Source organism: Cucurbita moschata, unplaced genomic scaffold (assembly GCF_002738365.1).
Source record: "Cucurbita moschata cultivar Rifu unplaced genomic scaffold, Cmos_1.0 Cmo_Scf00007, whole genome shotgun sequence".
NCBI classification, from domain to species: domain Eukaryota; kingdom Viridiplantae; phylum Streptophyta; class Magnoliopsida; order Cucurbitales; family Cucurbitaceae; genus Cucurbita; species Cucurbita moschata.
The window spans coordinates 705,433-725,783 of record NW_019268523.1 but is presented as its reverse complement, the minus strand read 5'-3'; the positions used below and the strand labels follow the sequence as shown (position 1 = coordinate 725,783).

The 20,351-nt window shown below is 37.5% G+C and overlaps 3 protein-coding genes and 1 long non-coding RNA gene across 5 annotated transcripts; 2 read left to right on the top strand and 2 right to left on the bottom strand.

The window, feature by feature from the left end:
* The first annotated feature begins 20 nt into the window (after positions 1-20).
* On the top strand, positions 21-1,208 carry LOC111445010 (LOB domain-containing protein 21-like). Its single transcript, XM_023083185.1, has one exon. The coding sequence runs from the start codon at positions 547-549 to the stop codon at positions 1,084-1,086; it is 540 nt and encodes a 179-aa protein (XP_022938953.1). The 5' UTR covers positions 21-546; the 3' UTR covers positions 1,087-1,208.
* A 642-nt stretch (positions 1,209-1,850) lies between these two features.
* Positions 1,851-2,625, top strand: LOC111445499. Its single transcript, XR_002710863.1, has 2 exons — positions 1,851-2,240; positions 2,346-2,625. It is a non-coding gene; the product is annotated as an uncharacterized LOC111445499 (long non-coding RNA).
* An 852-nt stretch (positions 2,626-3,477) lies between these two features.
* On the bottom strand, positions 3,478-5,892 carry LOC111445498 (transcription factor bHLH51-like). Its single transcript, XM_023083915.1, has 4 exons — positions 5,792-5,892; positions 5,521-5,651; positions 4,495-5,032; positions 3,478-4,339 (listed from the first exon to the last, which is right to left on the bottom strand). The coding sequence occupies exons 3-4, from the start codon at positions 4,762-4,764 to the stop codon at positions 3,887-3,889; spliced, it is 723 nt and encodes a 240-aa protein (XP_022939683.1). The 5' UTR covers positions 4,765-5,032; positions 5,521-5,651; positions 5,792-5,892; the 3' UTR covers positions 3,478-3,886.
* Positions 5,893-6,787: 895 nt separating this feature from the next.
* On the bottom strand, positions 6,788-19,765 carry LOC111444789 (clathrin heavy chain 1-like). 2 transcript variants are annotated; one of them, XM_023082838.1, is made up of 30 exons: positions 19,474-19,763; positions 18,907-19,111; positions 18,207-18,295; positions 18,017-18,095; positions 17,784-17,911; positions 17,106-17,204; positions 16,916-17,024; positions 16,257-16,336; positions 15,911-16,138; positions 15,741-15,806; positions 15,055-15,171; positions 14,415-14,612; positions 14,207-14,323; positions 13,767-13,826; positions 13,310-13,396; positions 13,009-13,092; positions 12,786-12,920; positions 12,620-12,682; positions 12,437-12,541; positions 12,216-12,328; positions 11,870-12,122; positions 11,625-11,761; positions 11,241-11,519; positions 10,153-11,155; positions 9,441-9,926; positions 9,167-9,337; positions 8,910-9,095; positions 8,252-8,374; positions 7,422-7,532; positions 6,788-7,312 (listed from the first exon to the last, which is right to left on the bottom strand). In XM_023082838.1, exons 1-30 carry the CDS (start codon positions 19,516-19,518, stop codon positions 7,145-7,147), a joined length of 5,124 nt encoding a protein of 1,707 aa, XP_022938606.1. In that variant the 5' UTR covers positions 19,519-19,763; the 3' UTR covers positions 6,788-7,144. The 2 variants fall into 2 exon arrangements, with proteins under 2 accessions (XP_022938606.1, XP_022938605.1); XM_023082837.1 differs by having other exon boundaries at positions 12,437-12,682; positions 19,474-19,765.
* Between the last annotated feature and the right edge of the window lie 586 nt (positions 19,766-20,351).

Below are 20,351 nucleotides of genomic sequence, written 5' to 3'. Positions count from 1 at the left end.
ATCCCCCAACCATGCTCTGTTTTTCCATTGCCCAAACAAGCCATTTCTCTCTGTTTTTTGAAACTCTGCTTTGGGGAAAACGACGACCATTCTTTAACAAGTGGGTTCTGGGAATTCCATTATCGTCCTTGTCCAACACTTTGTTTGATGGGACTGTTTGTATCCCTTCAGCACTTCCTTTCACTCGAGCAAGCACCCCTGTTCCTGTATTGTACCAGTCTTTTGGCAGCTACACCGACCAAAAATATGATGTCTCATCCTAAGTTAGGAGCACAAATAATGGCACCCCCCCATGTTCTTTAATTCCCACTTCTCATAAAACTATTTAAAGTGTTTCTTCTTTTTCCTTGAATACTCTCTTTCAAGCTTTCAATCCTGCATTTACTCTTCAAACCCCACAACCAATTTAGGCCCCACCCCCTCTATCGCCTCATCTTTCACTTACTCCCCAACCAATCCTTTATATGTATATAAATACACATCCTCTGTTGCAAAGAATATGAATATGATATTCTTTTTTATTGACATGATGAAGAAGGAGCAGCCATGAGAGGTTGCCATGAGACTCGCTCTTCTTCTTCTTGTGCAGCCTGCAAATTGCTCAAGAGAAGATGCACTCCCACATGTATATTTGCGCCTTATTTTCGGTCTGATGAGCCTAAGAAGTTTGCCAAAGTTCATAAGGTTTTTGGGGCCAGTAATGTGAGCAAGATTCTGACTGAGGTGCCCGAGGAGCAGAGAGAGGACACTGTGAACTCCTTGGCTTATGAGGCTGAGGCCAGGCTGAGGGACCCTGTTTATGGCTGCATCGGTGCCATAGCTCTGTTGCAGACTAAAATGGTGGAGCTTCAACATGATCTTGCCATTGCCAAAGCTCGTCTTGCTCGTTATGCTGATTCTGATCATAATTATAGCACCTTTTCTTCTTCTTCTTCTTCTTCTTCTTCTATGGGTGTTTTGGAAAATTGTGTTGTTAATATGCCTTATGGTGGATTGAGCATCGCTGCAGGGCAGAGCTCTTCCGCAATCACCCAATATGGATATTTATGTGACTTCACCCACTTTCCTTATCCATCTAAAGCTTGATACTTTGAGCTCTGTCTCTCTGTCTCCCTGTCTCTATCATCAGGGTTTGATGAAGATTTTCATTTTTTTGTTTCTGTATAAAGAATCCCAACTTGATTGTAGTTGAGAATTTCTTGTTTTGATATTCGATTGTACGAGCATATAAGTAGAGTAACCAGTTCATGATATGGTTATAATTCTCATAAAAAGGAGTGAGAAACATTCATGAAGGGATGGGATGGGATTGCTGGTTGCAGGTTCAATGAAAGAGGAGCTTTGAAATAGTAAGATTGGGACTTGTGGTCGTGGTCTGAAACTATTATGATTGGGCCAAGAAAAATGAGACTGGGCCCGAAATCCCGTTGGGCCCTCCAAGCCCAGATCTTATCTTCTCAGTTCTCATTCATTGAACCGGACAAGATTGATTTGAAAGGAAAACAAAGAATTAAGATAAGCACATTAACTAGGATCGACAACCATACAAGATAAGCACTTTCGTTACCGCGATTCGTGAGCCCCGTAAGCGCACCCGCAAGAGCCTCCGTACTTCCTCCACCCCACTGATGGACGCCGCCGCCCATGCATTTTATTCTTAACATTTAGATAGTTTATATCTTCTCTGTAGGTATTATTTAGTATGTTGTATCTATTTAATAAAGGTCGGGGATATAACGAAGATTGAACCTTCGATCTCAATTCTATTTTTCATTTTTAAATCTGTATTCCTTTTTATTTTCGTATCTATTCACACTTTTTAGTAGATATTGTGTCATCTATCACCTTCCCCAATCCTCTTCCTCTTCTAATTATTAAGTATTGTTTTCTTAGATTTTTTTCTCGACATAAAAATTTAGTGTCAACCAATTTAAAACATAATACTAAATTAAAATAACAAAAATACATATATTTTAGTTTTTTAAAAATAATTTAAATTACAAAACTCGGTTTCTAGGCATGTCTTGTGTAGCATTGGGCCACTTCGATGAGTCACAAGGCCCAAAAACGGCCCGAAGTGGCCCATCAAAATTCAACTTTAGATTAGGGTTTTGTTCATGTGTATATAAATCCGAAGCCGTAGCATCCAGAACGTAGTCGATCCTGTCACTCGCCCCGTTTGCAGGACCAGTGTTGTTTTTTGGCCGATCGGTTAGCAGCTCTTCAACATGAGGGCTAAGGTAAGTTTCGAAGTATTGGAATGAAGATTTTTGTTTTTTTTATTCGTATTGCTTCGTTCCATGATAAATATTTCTTGTTGTTTTGTTTTTTCTTTCGATTATCAGTGGAAGAAGAAGAGAATGAGGAGATTGAAGAGGAAGCGCCGAAAGATGAGGCAAAGATCCAAGTAGTTCGTGTCTGTTTTAAATAAAAAGAGAATCGTTCTTTTAGTCGTTACTGATCTAGGACGAGTAATAGTTGAATTCTTGTGTTTCTGTTGGATTTTTATCGAGTTTTTTTTAGTTTCAATGTGCAATTTTGTTCGACTTATTCACTCTGAGATCTACATTATTGAATTCACTGTCTGGAGTTTTTTAAACGTCGGTTGATGATATGTTTGTTTAACCCATTCATTTCTAAAGTTTTTCTTCGTGATCCAATCATGAAACCGCAACCTAAATTGCTTGTCAACATGAACGTATTAGCAGTGACCTGTTCTGGCATTCCATCGCTGCAAGCATGTAAACGCCTTAATTGATCGCGTTTAAGATTGGAGTCGATCCTTCCTGCTTTGTGTTACCCTTAGAATATGCTGATCGATGTCAAAATAGCTTCTTGTATTGTCCCGAAGATAGTGTTCTAATCAAACGATTAGTTTCAAATGAGTTCATGCACTCATACTCCCCTCCATTATTTTATCTTTAGTCATATTCTGATGTTTTGAACTTTCTAAATCTTCTGCTTTACATAAACTGATTAATTGGGTTTTAGTTGCCTGTGTTGATATTTGTTGAAGTGTAATTAATCTTAGAAGTGGAAATGCCGAGGACAATGTTTTGTAACAGAGTGTTCGTATTAGAAAGGAATACAAGGTTGGACAGGATCAAGCTAGTATGGCTAGGATGAATAACAATGTTTTCATTAATGCCTTGTAATCATAGGTTGATATTAAACTCTCTCAACCATCCCTCTGGTCATTCAGATTAGAGCCTTGTTTTAGCACTGGCAAATGAAGATGATGGGTTTGTTGCTTATATTGCGTCTGGATGGATGCCATTATTTATTCATCTATGCATGTTTCTCCAACTCGGGATAGCCGATTACTTCTCTGTTTTCTATTTGGTTAGATTCAGTTTTGGGAATGAAGGAAAATTCATTTCTTATACGTTTGTAAACATAACAAGTGAAACAAAGCGTGGTATGCTAATCTCTTTTCTACCATTTTTTTATCAGATGATGATAAAGACATGAAGTTCATTTCAATTTTAAATTTTATAGTGATGTTCAATCCAAATGTAACGTTTTCCTTGTCGATCATCTACGTACACATCTCATCTTCGATCAAAGTAGAGTTTTGGATTTGTTTACTGATATGTCCTCAAGAAATAGCTATCTGCATTGCTACAAGAAATAATGAACTCTATGAGACTGAGAATGTGCTATATCGGCGGCGTGTCAACTGCAAAGCTCCCTCTTTTCACGTGAGAGACGGTTGTTGCTTTGCTTCCACAGCTTCAATTCTCCATAATCTTTCTTCGTGAGGCTCTGGTTTTTAATCTCTTAATCTTTTGTTCAATCCATTGTGATTGTATTATTGTAGCATCACTGTCACTCAATAGAGCCGGTGTGGGGTGTTCCCAACTAAATTATTGAAGAAGAAGAAAGACTACTGGGAATAATGAGAAGGGAGGAAGAACCTCTGACGTTTACTTCTAATACGATAGGTCGAAGCACTCGACGACGATGACAATCGACTTAAAACCAATTTAAGAGACTGCTGAACAGTGTTTAAGCAGACACTTTTTTCACCATCTTTATTGCCAAGGACAAGTATGCTTTTAATGCGGCCACCAACACTAGCCATATCAGCCCTTATTGTGGTGAGCCTCAGCCCTTTGATCACTTGGATGAGCTCTGTGAACAGTTCTGGTCGATCGTCGCAGCTCACTGATACCTTTATCTCAATATTGTTCCTGCTGTGGTCTTCAACCATGGTGGAGTCGATAGTTACTTCATCCATGTCCGTTGGAACTGTCATGTTCTTGCTGGCTTCCATTGCTTTTCGCTTCAGATCTTTCACTTGATCGATCGCGCTTCCCAACAGAGCTGCCTTATCCATCTGCCATACAAACAAACAAAGAAGATGAGTCTCTGAGCATGGGATCTGTTATCAACTAGGAGAATGGAAAAGTAGATGCTTTTTGCTATGTTCAGTGTTTCTGGTCATCCCAGTTAGAAAGAGAAAGGTAGAGAGAGAGAGAGAGAGAAGAGTACCTTATCAGATTTGGGAATGAGTTTCCGAAGGGTTGCAAGCTGAGCATTGATCCTGTCCCTACGCCTCTTTTCCGCTTGGCTATGGCTCTTGGAAGCAGAAGCTGCTTTGTCTTCACCAATAATTCCTTCTACTGGAGTCAAAAACGAAGGGAACCCATCAATCCGAAGCTCTGTTGAGCTTGAAAGCTGAGGATTAATCATCCATGGAAGACGCAGAGAAGGTTCAGGGCTTGAATCTAGCCCCTCAGGCTTATCCCAGTTATCCTCCATAACTGATGCAGAAGGGGAGGCAGGGCCAGTCTTCTTAAATCCGTCTCAAAGTTTAGTTTTTATGGTTGCATCTGGAGAGCTACTGTTGATTGCACTAATAACAACAACAATAATAATAGTGTGTGTGATCTTTATATCTTGATGGTGATTGGTGTGATGTCCAATAGCCTTTAATTCGTCAAACCGAAAATCATTTTTGGCTGTGTATGGCTGTCGTTTCAGTTTGAAGCTTCCGTTTTTCCCTTTGATAAAGCTAAGCCTCCACGATCTGATCAATTAAAGATTGTCCTTATGTAAAACCATTACCTACCAAATTTAAATCATTGTTTTCAGCAAAGAAAAAAAATGAAACATAGCCATAAACAGAGCACACCAGGGAACTCGACTAATTGTTGTATCTAACGAGAGATCCCAATCCCATATTGCCCTGGAAACAGAGGCAGATCCAAAGGATCTTTGATTTTGGGATGAACTATCACAGAAAATTTCCATCTCCATACAGAATCAACTCCGACCCATTTGGACTTATGGCAAGTTCTTTTATGGGTTTGCGTCAAAAAATCTCCTTTCCCTTACAATCCTATCTATACACTATCACTTTACTACTCTAAAATTCACGGTACTGTGTCTTTAAACATAGGATCTTTTTTTCTCTTCCCCTTCCAAGATAAGGTCATACAGATTTATTATGAAAAGAATATCTCGAGACATAAAAATAGAAAAACAACCAAGACTGAGAGTTTCAGGATATAATACTGAATATTTCCATTATGGAGGCTGAAAATGGAGCCCAGCACTTTACACTCCATACCAACAGGTCCTCCATGTTTCCAAGTAACTTATGCATCTTTTTGTAGGCAACATTTCATGTAGCTTTGTGGATGTGCCTGTTAACAGTTACAGTCGTGTAAAAGATTAGAAAGAGGGAAAAAAGAAACCCTCAAACAACTTTACCAACTAAAGCATCTTCGCCTGAGTAGGACTCCCAAGGAGAGAGAGAGAGAGAGAGAGAGAGAGAGAGCCTTACCTTAGCGGCTTGTTCAGAAAGAAATCGGTGGTCTTTCTTGACAGAAGAAGGAAACAACAACAAAGCTTGAACTGCAATGCAAAAAGGGGGGCCATAATGTAGGGCCCCGTTTTGCACAAACCATGTAATTGAATGTATTAAAGATTGATACGACTTCTGATCAACTACTTGAAATTGCAAAAGTCCCATCTCAAAATCATGTGGGGGCCATAATTTCCCGTCTTTTTGCACTAATTTGAAGAGAAGACGAGTGTGGGGGGTTGCTTCAGGTAGATGAGAAGAGAGTGTGGTGTGTGGATGGGGATTGGGTTGAGACGAATAATTTCGTCGGCAACAGACATACGAGAAAAATGTGCCAAATCATAATAATAATAATATAACTCCATCAACGTGTTCCTGTCCACCATATAATTGACATCTCCTTCGCAGCCGCAACTATCTACAACTTATGTGAACCATACGACTCTCTCTCTCTCTCTCTCTCTCTCTCATAAGTTTAGATTATCAAAAAGTTCTATCAATTCAGAACAATTCACTGTTTGTTCCTAGACGTACACAATCGGGTTAAAAACTTGGAAGTTAGTGGACCCTGGTCTACTTGCAACTACCCGCATGTGCATCTATTTAAAGGCGAGAACACTGGCTAAACTAAAATTTCCAAGAAAACGTCCATACAGTAGTGCTAAGGCATCATGATGTTAACTACAACTGAATTCGGAGACATCCAAAAGAAGATGGTAGTTGCAAAACTCAAATTACATTACCTCCATAGATTCAATCATAAAGCAGAATCTTAAAACCGATACAGCTCGGAAGACCCTAAAGTTATAATAAACTCATAATTTTCAACCCTCAAAGTTGATTGAAAGAATCATTCACAGCAGAAGTGGTACGAAAGGAAAAGCATCACTCAAAGAAGACCGATGAAACACGGTAACCAAACAAGAACTAAAGTATATCCATCAGCAATAGAGGGGCCGGGGAAGGAACTTTAGGAAAAACGAAAATCTATGGATTTGGTTTTTATCATCATTTAAAGCAGCATTTCCTAATGAAAGGCCAGGCTACAATGGAGGAGAAAAAAAAAAAAAAAATCTTAAAATACAGAACCCTCAGGTTGCTGCCCAGCATCCAAAAAAATGCCTGCACTAAGAAAAGAATATTACAAGACAAGTCCACAACACTATAACACAGGAACAGAACGACAAAAATTCGAGAATTATTCACCCGTAGAAGAAGTGGGGGAGAAGCATAAAATTAAAGTAAGAAAAGCCCCCCATTTGTTGCAGGGTTCAACTCTCCCTAGAATCTATGGTCGATTCCCGCATTTTTTTACTAGGGTTTTCTATTTTTTTAATAGCTGCTACCCATCGGTGGCATGCCGAAAGGTGGCATTGGTGGCATTCCCAATCCACCCATTGGTGGTGGTGGAGGCGCAAAGCCTGGCATTCCTGGTCCCCCTCCCATACCAGGCATTGGCGGTGCAGGCAAAGCAAGAGGCAGCAACTGAGCATACATGTTCTGCGGTTGAAGCTCACAATCAGAATACAGAAAGAAACATTGAACAGCTGGGATGATGCAAAGGGGCAACAAATTGATAAGAGCCTGACACAAAAACTGAGGGATTTACCTGCTGAGCAATAACGTCCTTCTCTTCCTTCTCTTTGGCCTTGACTTCTTTCTGAGCCTCAATCTTGTCCTTCACAAGTTCATCAACCTTTCCGGTATATTCTCTGATAAACTGCAATATAAAGAAAAAATTTCAGCAGGTCACATACTACTATGTTATGTAGATAATCATATTTTTTTTAACAATGAAGACTAACCCATGACAAAGGCCACAAGAAATCTGTAAGATCTAACTTAACTTAGCTGAGCAACAAGCATTTGTGGATAGTTTCCGAAGGTATGTTAGGTCAAGGTTCTAAATAAGCCTCAATTTTTTTAAGCTTGGTGTTGGAAGTCTAGGTTTGTGTCATTTATGTTGTGCAATAGAATGAGTTAGAAACTAGGGTTTGGTGTTGTCTGTATTTGTATTTGATTTACGGGTTTATGATCAATTAAAGTTAATGAGTTTTTTTTTTTTTAATAAAAAAAACAATTTCATTGATGAAAGTTATAATATGAGGTATAATAACAGGTAAATTTCCCAAGTATAGTTTTCTAACTTGGTATACTATAAGTTTAGAATGTGAGATTTGTAAGCTCATAGGCCAGAATATGAAAACTTCCTATCCAAACATAGACTTGACTCTTTAACCCTAGGTTACACAAACAAGAACTGTGAGCCAAACACCCCAGATATGCTAGGAGGAAGACAGCTAACGGCTTAACTTGGAAGATCAATTTCCAAGTTCCAAAGTTCCCAGAAAACATTGGTGGAAACCAAAGAATCTTCAGATTTAAAGTCCTACTAATAAACCTGGATAATAAAAAGTGGTATGAATTAAGAGAAGTCACCTGCAACAGGTATGGGAAAGCAAAGTCGATCATGTTGTTGACCCAGGCAAGTTCAAGAGCAACATCTGCCCGAATCAAGTCATAACAAACAAAGAGGCATGAAGCAAAGCATTCCTTCTTTCCCTGCACAGAAACCATTTATAAAAAGATTAAAACTAATTTCATTTGCCGACTTTCTGAGTATAGAAAATGCTACATACATAGCAGAGCTAAAAAGCAAGAAATTATATATGAGATCAAGGCCACCTCAACCAAAAGCACCAAGCAACCCATGTTCACACAAGAAATAAAGGAAGTGCTTTTACCCGCATCCCAGATACAAGAATTTAATCTATTTGACCCAATTGTAAAAATTGGATCTTCTGTTATTCAAATTGTGGATCTTGTAATGAAAATTTTAGATCCAGGTAAGTCCAAAAAAATAAATAAATAAAATAAAATAATAAAGAGCTTTGTTTCACATCCAGCGAGAACATTAGAACGCTGACACAGTTTTCAATTATTGGATCTGCAATTACTTTAACCTTGTGGCTCCATCACTCTTAGCAATTTAACATTCAATATTTCAAAATTTTGCGTCAAAATGCTGAGCATGCTTGTTTAAACAACAAAAAATATTTTTTTTTTATAAGAAAACAACAAAAAATATCAAACATACTTGTTCGATGAAGTAAACAAGCAACTCCTCGGCAAGTTCACGGTCACCAGATTGGGATGCTGTCTCCATTGCATCCTTGTAGAGATTGTCTTTCTTTGACAAGGCAATGGATTGCTTCCATCTTCCGGCTTTTTTGTATATGTAGGCTGCAACACGTCTCATTTCAAGTAACTCATGCTTCTCGATCTGCACAAAAGCACATCATTAAATTTTTGCAACAAGATTTATAACTCATCCAACTGGAAAACATCACTCACCTTCTGTGCAAGACCTATTTGATCAAAATTATCGTGCAAATCAGTTGATTCGCGCAATCTATCATAGTCTTCCTCCTCAACATATATTCCATTCAAGGCCTCATTCACAGCAGACACATTGTTGCTCTGAACTGCAATCATGTATGGCTTCACAAGCAACAAGTGACCAGCCTAATATCCAAGAGAAAGGAATGCACTCAGCATCAAGAGCCAAGACGACTACCAAAGTAAGGAATCAGTGTAAGAAAAAAAAAAAAGGGCTCCGAAGTATAACCTTCCTCATAATATCAACAACTCGTGTGTGGTCTACACGAAGTGCAAGCACATTAAGAAGATCGTTAATAAGATCAGGATGCTCTTGCAAGTAGAAATGCACAGCCTTGTAATACAATTCCACATTAGCAACTTTGACAGCAACATCTTTAAACTGCATGTGATCCCATGCTTCGGGAGAATGATTCATGATGGTAGTTGCAGCATTATCAAATTCATCATACTGGATATACAAATAGGTAAGTTCCTTCCAATGCTGCTGTTCATCACAAGCTCGTATAAGCTTGGGAATATTCAGCCGAGTTGAGAAAAGTTTGATATGCTCCATAAGCTTCTCGTGGCGGTATCTAGCATACAAAACTCCCAACTCAGTGAAGATACCCATATGAGCACGCTCAAGCCCCAGTCCACTCTCCATTAGAGAGATTAATTCATTGAAACATCCTCTATTCTGATAATATTCACTGACCTCCTCCAGATCATCCACCTATTCATTGAGGCACCACAGGATGGTTAATCAATTACCAAGTCACATCACAATACAGTAAGGGGGAAACATAAGCATATAAAAAACAGCATCCCAAGGAATTCAAAATAGATATTGGTTTTTACATCTTTGTACACAGGCACATCCTAAGAGGTAAAAGTAAAATAAAATGAGGAGATGAGAGATAGCAAAAATTAAGCAGGTTGAATTTGATTGTAATGCTCACCTGGATAATAATGTTAAGACCACATATTTGTGCCAAGCGGAATTCTTCAGCATCAACACAAGAAAAGCACACTTCCTTCCATGTCTTTGCACTGTTTGCTTTTCGTGCTGCATCAACAGCACCTTGGAACTGTTTCAGTTTTACAAGAGTGACAGCCAACTTGGCCCAGTTAGATATGAAGCCAAATATAATTTTAGCAGCCTCATATAAGGCTTCATCATACAACCGATCGCCAACATTTTGAAGATTAGCCACATTTGGCATGAGAATAAATTCTTCAATCTCAGTCAACCGATCAATTTTAGCATAGGCATATATGAGCTCACTGTCCACCTTGGGTTCTTTAGACTTCTCCCTAACCATCAAAAGGTACCTAACTAGGTCATGATACACATTTGCATCCTCAGCGGCACGAATGACTTCCAGAAATTGAGTGGCATCATCTGCACGGATAAAAGACTCAATAGCATCGCTCACCAATCCTTCCCTTAGTTGAGCCTTTGCAACCTGGCTCCAAACTGCATCTTCTTCGACCCGGAATGCAAACTCTACAGCTCTTTCAATACTTCGAATGTTATCCAACAAGACGTTGACAGCTTGCACATTCAAGTTGAACTTCTTGAAAATTGCAAATGCCTCTTCATACAGCTGTGCCTCCACAGCCACTTCACCGACTGCAGGTCCATCAAAATTATCCAGTCTGTTAATGTAGTCCATAACTCTGGAAGGATCTGCCTTGATGGCTGTCAATATAAGCAGATTTTGCAGATTAAAGTTTCCACTAAATGCAGAGTTTTGAAGGACAATCTTTTCGAGAAGTTCAATTAACTCGTGTGGCAGGTCTGCTGTCATAAAAGCCTTAACAGCAGCTGAAACTTGCTCTGGACTCTTGCTTTCTGGCAAGGCTGTTGATACAACTTGATCAATGAGCTGCCTTCTATATTCATTTTCAGGGTTAAGAACATTCTCCCAGAGATCACCATCCATCCTCTCAACCACATATCTGCATGACAGTTCGGAGTAAATCATATTGCTGATAATGCATCTAACCTAGATAAACAATTAAAATTTTCTAATATATCACTAACCTTGCTTGCAGTTTGAACAATGAGTTCTTGTTTGTAACATTAATAAGCTCATCATCACACTGTCCACGTCGATAGGCCACAACAGCTAAAGTGGGATCACGTTTTTCACAATATTTACCCACAACACGGGAATCATAGTACGGATTGGTGGTGAGGAAGTGCTCTGGATTATTGTTGCTATCAATAATTATTTTACCCAGAGCATTATGCACATGGACATCCTGACTTCCCTCACTCACCAGATGCTCCAAAAATTGAGTAAGTAACCGCAACCGATTTCTGAATCAAATAAATTTATCAGATCTCGTGATTGTATATGACCCATACAGAGAAAAAATCTATTAAGAGACAAGTAAATAAGGAAAAAGGCATCGGAAACACCACCTTTTTTCACATTCATCCACTAGGGGCTCCACAGGAAGCAAAGATCTTACTGAGAGAATCAATCCTTTAATGAAATCTTCAGGACACTCATCATCCAGCAGCTGGCCCACAACTAAAGGTGCATTCCCAGGGTTCACCTACCAAATTATGCCATCAAATTTGATTTAAACAGCAATAACCTTGATATAATTATTTTAATCAAAATGGAAAGATGGAAAATGAACCAAACTAAAAATGATACATACCTTTTGAACATAGCCTTCAATGTAGCGGAGCATGTTATTGGTGTAAAGGTAATGTGTGAGATCTGGAACAAATCCAAACCGGTCACACACATTAATTAAAGGACGTGCATCAGGAAGCTTAGCTTCCATTAAAAAGTTCTTGGTTTTCTCTGCATCATAGAAGTTTGATTCTCTTGTTACACGTTCGACCTCCTTAATCTGTCCTGTTTTTGCAGCAGCCTCAATGTACTTGAAGTGAATGTCAGGATCCTCACTGTACCAGAAAATTTTAAAAAGAAAATTTTAAAATTAAATCATAAAACCATAAACAACCTCCCATAGTATTATTTCTAACTAGAAAAATTACCTCGAACTCAAATATGACCCCAAGAAAAAGTACAAGCCCTCATATGACTTAAATTGTTCAAAAAGTTTTATGCACGCATCAACCCCCAACTGTTCACAATATTCCTTTGCAACCTGTACAAATAAACATCAGAATCTTAACTGTTAATTTTGCTTTGCTATGCTAACACCCCCTTAAATTAAACAAACATTAAAAAAGAAATGGAAAGATGGCTAGTTTACCTGCACAATAATCTGAAGGTTGCCTCTGAGATTGACAAGCAAAAGGTCCTTCATACACTCCAAAGCCCACTCACGAGACAAGGTACCAAAAAATTCTACAAGTGACTGCAGATAACCAAATGTAAGATCGAATATACGTACTCCTGGTAGTAGATAAGAGATACAACAAATAACTAGACAAACCTGTGGCTCAATAGCATGTGTGTTCACAATGATTCGTTTAATATCTGGTAGCTCTGTATAATGCTGCAAGCAGGTAGAATTAACAATAAACCTAGCTTAAGTCCATAAAGATTATAGCAGTATAATAGAATTGGAGAAGAGATTGCATTGCTAAAAGTAGTCCTACCTGCAAAGCTCGCACGTAAAGCCCAGCCTTTTCACAAAGTTGGGCAATTCGAGGTCTATCATAATGACTAAACATTCCGTTAGCCAATATGGCATCAGCTACATTTGGAAAAGTTACAAGATTGATCTCTAGGACCTGTGCAACAAAAATCAATAGACAGAGTTTTAATAATGCCATCAGCAGGTATAAGTGGTTGTTAATTAAGAAAGGTGAAGGAAAAAACCTTTGTCTGGAGGAAAGCATGCTCAGGTAGATTTGGCTTCAAAACATCTAACAGGAAAGCAGTAGCCTCACGAATCAAATTCCTCTGGGAAAAATCAAAGCAGGAACCTTATTGTAAGAATTATAAGAATCACATGTAACGACCCATTCATACAAATAGTTGTAATACAACAAAATGTAAAGCTAAAAAAATACTCGGCATTTTTTAATGATGCACGGAAAAAAAAAAAGATGAGAAACATGGTAGCACTATCAATCACAATTAAAATTCCTAGCTAAAACATTGCGAAGATATAACAAACCTGAAGAAAAAGATCAGTTATTGTATTGTAGTCAACAGGGCAACCTCCTTCCATTTGTGACATCATCAATGCAAAGTTAACTGCTCCCTACAGATCAGGAAAATAAATTCTCAGTCTCCCAAAACAAATGGGAGGAGGGAACCTCCATACTAATTCATGACAGTTTTTTTTTTTTTTTTTTTTTTTTTTTTTTTTAATTTCTCTTTCGCCTGATAACTAAGCCTTGCTCTCCAATAACTAGGAGCACCTGCTCCAGCTCCAGGCTCCGCCTGGTTTTTGGTATTAAGCTCACCGAAGGTTTGAGTGTGGGACCTCTAAGCCCGTCGACCAAGAGACCTCAATCCCTTGCCGACGTGGCTGCCCCTGGAGGTCGTATTTTTTTTTTCCCTTTTTATATAGGACCAGATATCAATTAAATATATGAGTTAACAAGGGTTTTAACTATGAATCTGCATACCTGGGGATCCGTTCGGAGAATTGTTTGCAAAAGGAATAAGTAGTCCGGTGTGTATCCAACCTATAACAAAGAAAAACTTCCATAACAATTCTTGCAAGAACTACATGTGGAAAATCTAATGATAAGAGAAGTATGGTTTATTGTTCAAAACAGTCATGGTCCAAATACCTTCAGAAGAATAATTAAATAAATAACACTATAAAACCGAACTGTAGTAAAGAAAGTTTTAAAAACATAATTGCCATCATTACTAATGTAGAGAGAGGGAGAAACAGAGAGCGCAACTATAATGGTAAGATACTCGACTAATTTTAGATAAACAGAACAAAGAGCAATAATAAAGATAAATCAGAATAGGACTAACTTTAGGAATTAATGAAATTCTGAAGAATGATAAGGGATAATTCTGCATATTAAACTGAGAAAAGACCTTTCTTTACCTGTTTCGAATATATAAGGATCTTGTCAAATTCCCTCCGCTCAGCAAAGGCAGCAACTACCTTTGGCGTCGCTCTGGCTTTGATATAGATTTTCAAAGCCAGGTCATTGTCCACAGTCTACACAACACATGAATTAATAAGCAAGAGTAGTTAATTTTTAACCCTGAAACAAGAAAAAAGAGACTTCAATAAAATGAGGACATCAAACCTTCACAAGATCTCCTAGTTCCTCACTGCATTCCAACTTGTCATCAGCCAACCAATTTTCCAAGAGGTTCTTCTTGTTCTGGTTTACAACTAAACGAGATAGTTCCAATGACTCAAATGCATTCAGCTTTCCTCTCGTTAATAAAGTTCCAAAATACTGCAGTAGAGGTGGTGTTTGACCAGTTTGCACCGGCACACTCTGCATCATTTAATTAATACAATAATTAATACAAGCCAATGGTATAGTTCAGAAATGAAAAAGAAACTTCCTCAAGGTGTCCCCACAACCATCATCATGGATACAATTTTTCTTGTTACAGTGTCTTCCAAATCTAGTTTCATACAAGGGGAAAAGATACTCCAATTACTAACATTGATTTTCACTAATACTATGCTATACTAACTGTTTAGCAATTTAATACCTCAAAGAAAAGGAGAGGAAAAAAACACCATCGCCCATGGAGAAAGATAGGAAGTAAACAAAGCAAATAGAAATATAGATATATGCGAAAGAGAAAGTGCAAGTTGCTTTCAGATATCAAAACCAAATAAAATAGGGAAAGACAAACAGCATAATATGACACCTACAAAGGTCATAATCATGACCAACCTGGAAGAAAAGAGAAGGGAAAGAAAAATGCCTGAAATTTTGCAACAGTATCTGGTGTACGGAGGATCCCTTGAGGAGACTCAGCAGCCAATTCGGCTGCTTCTTTGTACTTTGTTTGAGCAAAAAGTTCTTGGAAACGCTGGACAACCTGTGAAAGTTGTGGAAGAATGTATCAACCACCCAAAAGTTTTTAAGAGTGGCATGAATGGTAATCAACGGCATAGATTATAAATGTGAAGCAAAATAAGAACAAAGCAAAGTTTAGACGAAAATTTTTCAACTCTTTCACATGACAAAACAAGTTGATCTATTCTAGTAGATTATTTCAAAGCAAATATATAAAATATATAAATAAATAAAATTGACACCTGATTGACATATATCATCTTATTTAGATACTTAAAATTTTAAAATCACTTCTAGTCTTCCTTCTAATTCTAGAAATTAGCATTTCATGAAATACTAATGCTCATTTCAACACTCTAAATTGATTATTTGTAAATTTTTGTACGTAGGAATAAAATAAAAAGAGGTACCAAGTAACCAACCTCTGTCAAACAAGTTCCAACTATTTGAACCCAACACCGCCACTTTATGCTGTTTGGTTTTATTGGATTCTCCAAGGTTCTTTTAACCACCCCCAACTTTCCTATTTGACTAATGGATAGACTAACCGATGGTGGGTTCAAAAGAACTATGCTTATACAGCAAGCTTACCAGATTTTCAGCACCAGGAAGATTTCCTCTTTTAGCAAGATTGACAGCAAGCTCTAAATTGTTCAACTGTCATAGACAACAAAAAAATTCATTAGTCTCAATTATATAATACAGAATAAAAAAAAAAAAACATAATTCCAAAAGAGAAGGGAATTCTGGCATGATCATACCTGGCCACTGACGAAGGAGATAATTGTTTGTTCATTGACAGTAGCCAGTAACACCTGACCCCTCCTGTTTATAGCATAAAATCCTCCCACTGAAGAAGCCTCTGCAGTCAAAAATATAGGATCTGGGCTGATCCTATTTCTATATACAGCAGCAGCTGTCTCCAAGTCGTATACAAATAACAGTCCAAGCTTGGTGATCACATAGATCAAATTATATTTGTGTGAGATCTGTAAATAAATAAATAAAATTTAAAATTTAAAAATATATTTAGAAAAAATATCACTAAAATAATACAAAAAGGGTTACTAGAATCTTGCAAAAACCAAGTGAGTAACTTTTTAATACCTGCATTGCCACAGGAAAGTCATCAGCAAAATCAGGGGGAAAGAAGAGATCTGCTTGCTTCTTTGTAAATGATGGTTTTCCTGTGAATATTACATTTAGAAAATGTATTATAACAACGATGTTCGCAAAAGTCTAAGAACGTCACTACCCGAGGCTTCATAGAACTACTTCAACATGCTTTGGTTCTTCGGTACTATCCTCAGACACTTCCAAGGTTTTTGTTTGATGATTTCTTACAATCTCTTGCTCAAAGACTCAATAGTATGGATCAATTTTCAAGATAGGATTGTGCATGAATAATCGTTCAGGTCAGTAACAGCATTACATATCCAAACTCATTTAAGAAAACAAATCAAATCACAGTCTACCAGGCACATGACAGATTTGAAAGATGAGATTACAATAAGGATATTTTACATCTGACATGATGAGAACCGGGAATGGGGATTATATCTACAGACAGCCATAAAGACACTTTAGCAAAACAAATTGCAACACGAAAAATTGTGAACACAACAAAAAAACGATGACGTGCTGTCAAAGAATAGCCAAACCTAATATTTTTAGGTCAAATGTTAACTTGACCCAGCAATCCATAATACTACACAACAAATTAATCCAAGAAAACAACAAAATGGGATATATAAGAGCAAGCTAACCTGGCTGGGCACCAAGTTCAATGACATGTAACTTGGAAGTGATCTGTCCAGCATTGAGTGTCTTTGTGGCAAAGGATATAAGAGTAGAAGGGTTCTCGTTTCCAGGAAGCTGTTCAAATGAAAAAAAACAGATAAAGCAAAATAATAATCATAGAATACATAAGAAGTACATGACCAAAAAGCCTCTTACTTTAAATTGAGCAAATGATGCAGCATGTGCTTCAAGAGCTTGACTTCTCTGCTGCTCCACAGAGAAAAGTTGCATATTCCCTTTCACAAGTTGTGGCCTCTATTTAAATAGAAAAATGAAAATTGGAAACCTATCAACCCTAGAGTTGTAAAAGCATCATAATTTCTACATATTACAATAAATGTAAGCAGTATAAAATTTCAGCACACCATATATGCATATATATGTTCAAGAAGAAGGCAAAAGGGCTAAGATGTGGGTCAACCAGCCAAGTAGGAAATTGGAGTGGCAACCACAACCAATAAGTTCTAAGGTCGAAAACACTTGGAATGGTCTTCAAATTCGCTTCTGGAAGAAGCACAGCTTGGAAACTATTATATAATGAAGCCTAAGCCATAAACAGAGTTGGTATTGCTTTAGTCCCACAACTACACCACTGTATATTACATATCCTTACAAGTCCTGATTCTAAAATCAGACCTAACCAGTACCAGCAAAATGTGTTGCATCCAGCATTTTTATCCGTGTTATTTTTCCTTCATGTGTGGAAGAAAAAAGAACTTCTCCATTCGCATTTTGATCATTCAGAAATTTTTTGTATGTACAAATTTGTATTAAAAAAAAAAAAGAAGTTCCATCTACATGGAGAACAGGAATTTTAAGAAAATGATAACATACCTCAGGTGAACCAGGTGCAATCCCAATCAAAACCAACCACTTTTCAGAAGGATCGCACCGATAGTTTATAATCTGATTGTTAGCCAGATTGGCTGTTCTCTCAAACACTTTCACAGGTTCAGAATCACCTACAAGAAACAAGGGTGAAGACAAATATGAGTGAACAATCCATGACACAGATTGTTTAATATCCGAGATGATTACTTGAAAAGAAAATAGAAAATGTTCCCAACCTTCAATGGACCAATGGTATACTGCAGTTTGTGTGACCAAGCCCAATGTCTTAGGGGTTATCCATTTCCAAAAGACAACCTATAAACAAAGAAAACTCATGAGTGCCACGTACTGTGAATCTCAATGAGAAAATCATGCTCTGGAACAATCTCAAAGTTCCAATTTGAAAATACAGATTGGAATTCCAACCTGCTCAGGCATCAAATGTGATTTCATTTTTGCCTTCATCTCAATGTTGAATATTTGTAGGTGGTCTTGAGTTGATCCCTGGACTTGAGCTACATGATGGTGCAAAACAGACACGTAAGGTCCAACAAAGGTGACAGAAAATGCAAAGAAACATAAACGCAGACTAATGGTAGAAACCTTATATCAAAAAATGAGCCACATGAGTCAGAGAAGAGGATTTCTGTTTTCACAAACATAAAGCTGGCATGGAGTGAGTTCAATTCAAGTGGTTCAGCATATTTCAAATAGAAATGGTTGTTTGAATCTTGTCTTTCCAGACGAACGTGACTGTGTATAAGGATGCTTATTTCTCACAATATATAACATTTTATACACACTACTTTTGAAACTCCTTTTAAGGCATGTATGACAGTTGAACTCAAAAACGTAGAAAGTTGAGCACGTAAAATTATCTTCTCGTGCAGATGTTAGGTCAAGCAAACCCAATTTAGACAGAATTTGAATTAAATCTCACTAGCTTGGCCATCATTAAGCAATGGAATGTTGTAGAAAATCATTGGCGGAAATCTTCCCAGATGACAAAGGATTCGAAATTAAATCATCTATTCAAAATCTAAAACCTATACTTCTTATATCGGCATTTCTACAACCACAATAATTGAAAACAGAAAATTATCAACTCAGCATAATTATACAACACCTTTCAAAGCCAATATTCTAGAATTAGGATTCATAAGTGCTGAGTCCGCAGTTATAGGCCTCCTCAATGGCTGCATTGGCATGTTCATATCAATGATAACAACACTGTTCTGCGGTGCAGTTTCTCGGACGCAAATATATTTATCTGATTCCATTGTCACGTGCGTGAACGTGATGAATTGTGGATTAATTCCAATGCTCGGAAGCTGAAAGGTCATCAGATCACACAACCCGATCAGTTAGTATACAATCCATCTCGCGGCCGGAATAAAATTAGCGCACTCGATAGACGAAAAGTAAAAGCCAGAAATGAATAACCAAATGCAAGATAGACCACAAAGTTGCAGATCTAAACAGAACCAGTATCGGATCTGAGCCAACTACAACAAGAGATAGACAATAAAAACAACTTCAATCGAAAAATCAAGCAGGCAGCAAAGGATGCGAACACGGAACAAAATTGAGCAATCAAAGATCCATCGACATCGACTAAAACACAATTACCATTTCTAATTAAGCTTACTGAGTGTATAATTCAAAATTTTAGAAAAGGTAAGAGGAAACACACCGTCATGGCTTCCTTCATAGTGATCGGAGCGCTGGCAGCCGCCATGATGGCTCGATAGCAAAAACTCACGCGGATCTAACAAGACAGCAGAGGAAAGACAGAGAGAAGAAGAGAGATACGTGATGCCTATAAGCAGAAGTCGAGGCAAGGCGAGATCTGAGGCAACGACGAAACCCTCGGACCCTCGGAACAACGACAGAGGGAACAGAGAGACCTACAGAGGAGAGAAATAGGGAGCGAAAGAGAGAGAGAGAGAGAGAGAGAGAAGAAGACGAAGAAAAGGGAGGGAGTGGGAATATATAGTCTGGCTTAACTATATTAAAAGGAAGTGATTTTTCTAGTCGGATGAAATGGAAAGAAATTTCAATGTATTAATAATATATAAATATAAATAACATATTAAATTTCAATGTATTTCTGTACGTGTCCCGAGGCATAATTTAATAAATACAGGTTCGGAAGCCAACCCCATTTTTTATTTATTTATTTTTCCTTTCCTATTTTCTTCTTAAAATAATTATAATTGGGATGGGGAAATTCAAATTTTTATTTTTAATCATTTTTAAGTGCTCGAGGTATTTTTAATAATTTAAATATTATTTTTGTTAATTTGTTTTAATTACTAGGCTTTCATTATCATTCAAAATGAGGTAAAAACAGTATTTAATCAGTAATTATCCACATAATTCTTAAATTAAAGAAGTTATAACTTATGATAATTCTAACTCTGGTTTAATTTTTATTTGTTTAAAATTTTAAAAATAAAGTTGTGTTTTATTAGTTTTCTTCCATTAAAACAAAGGTAATAAATTTAAGTGGAGAAAATGTACGCGATGGGCTGATGTGTCATACTCTAACTCAACTACTCATTGTGTGGT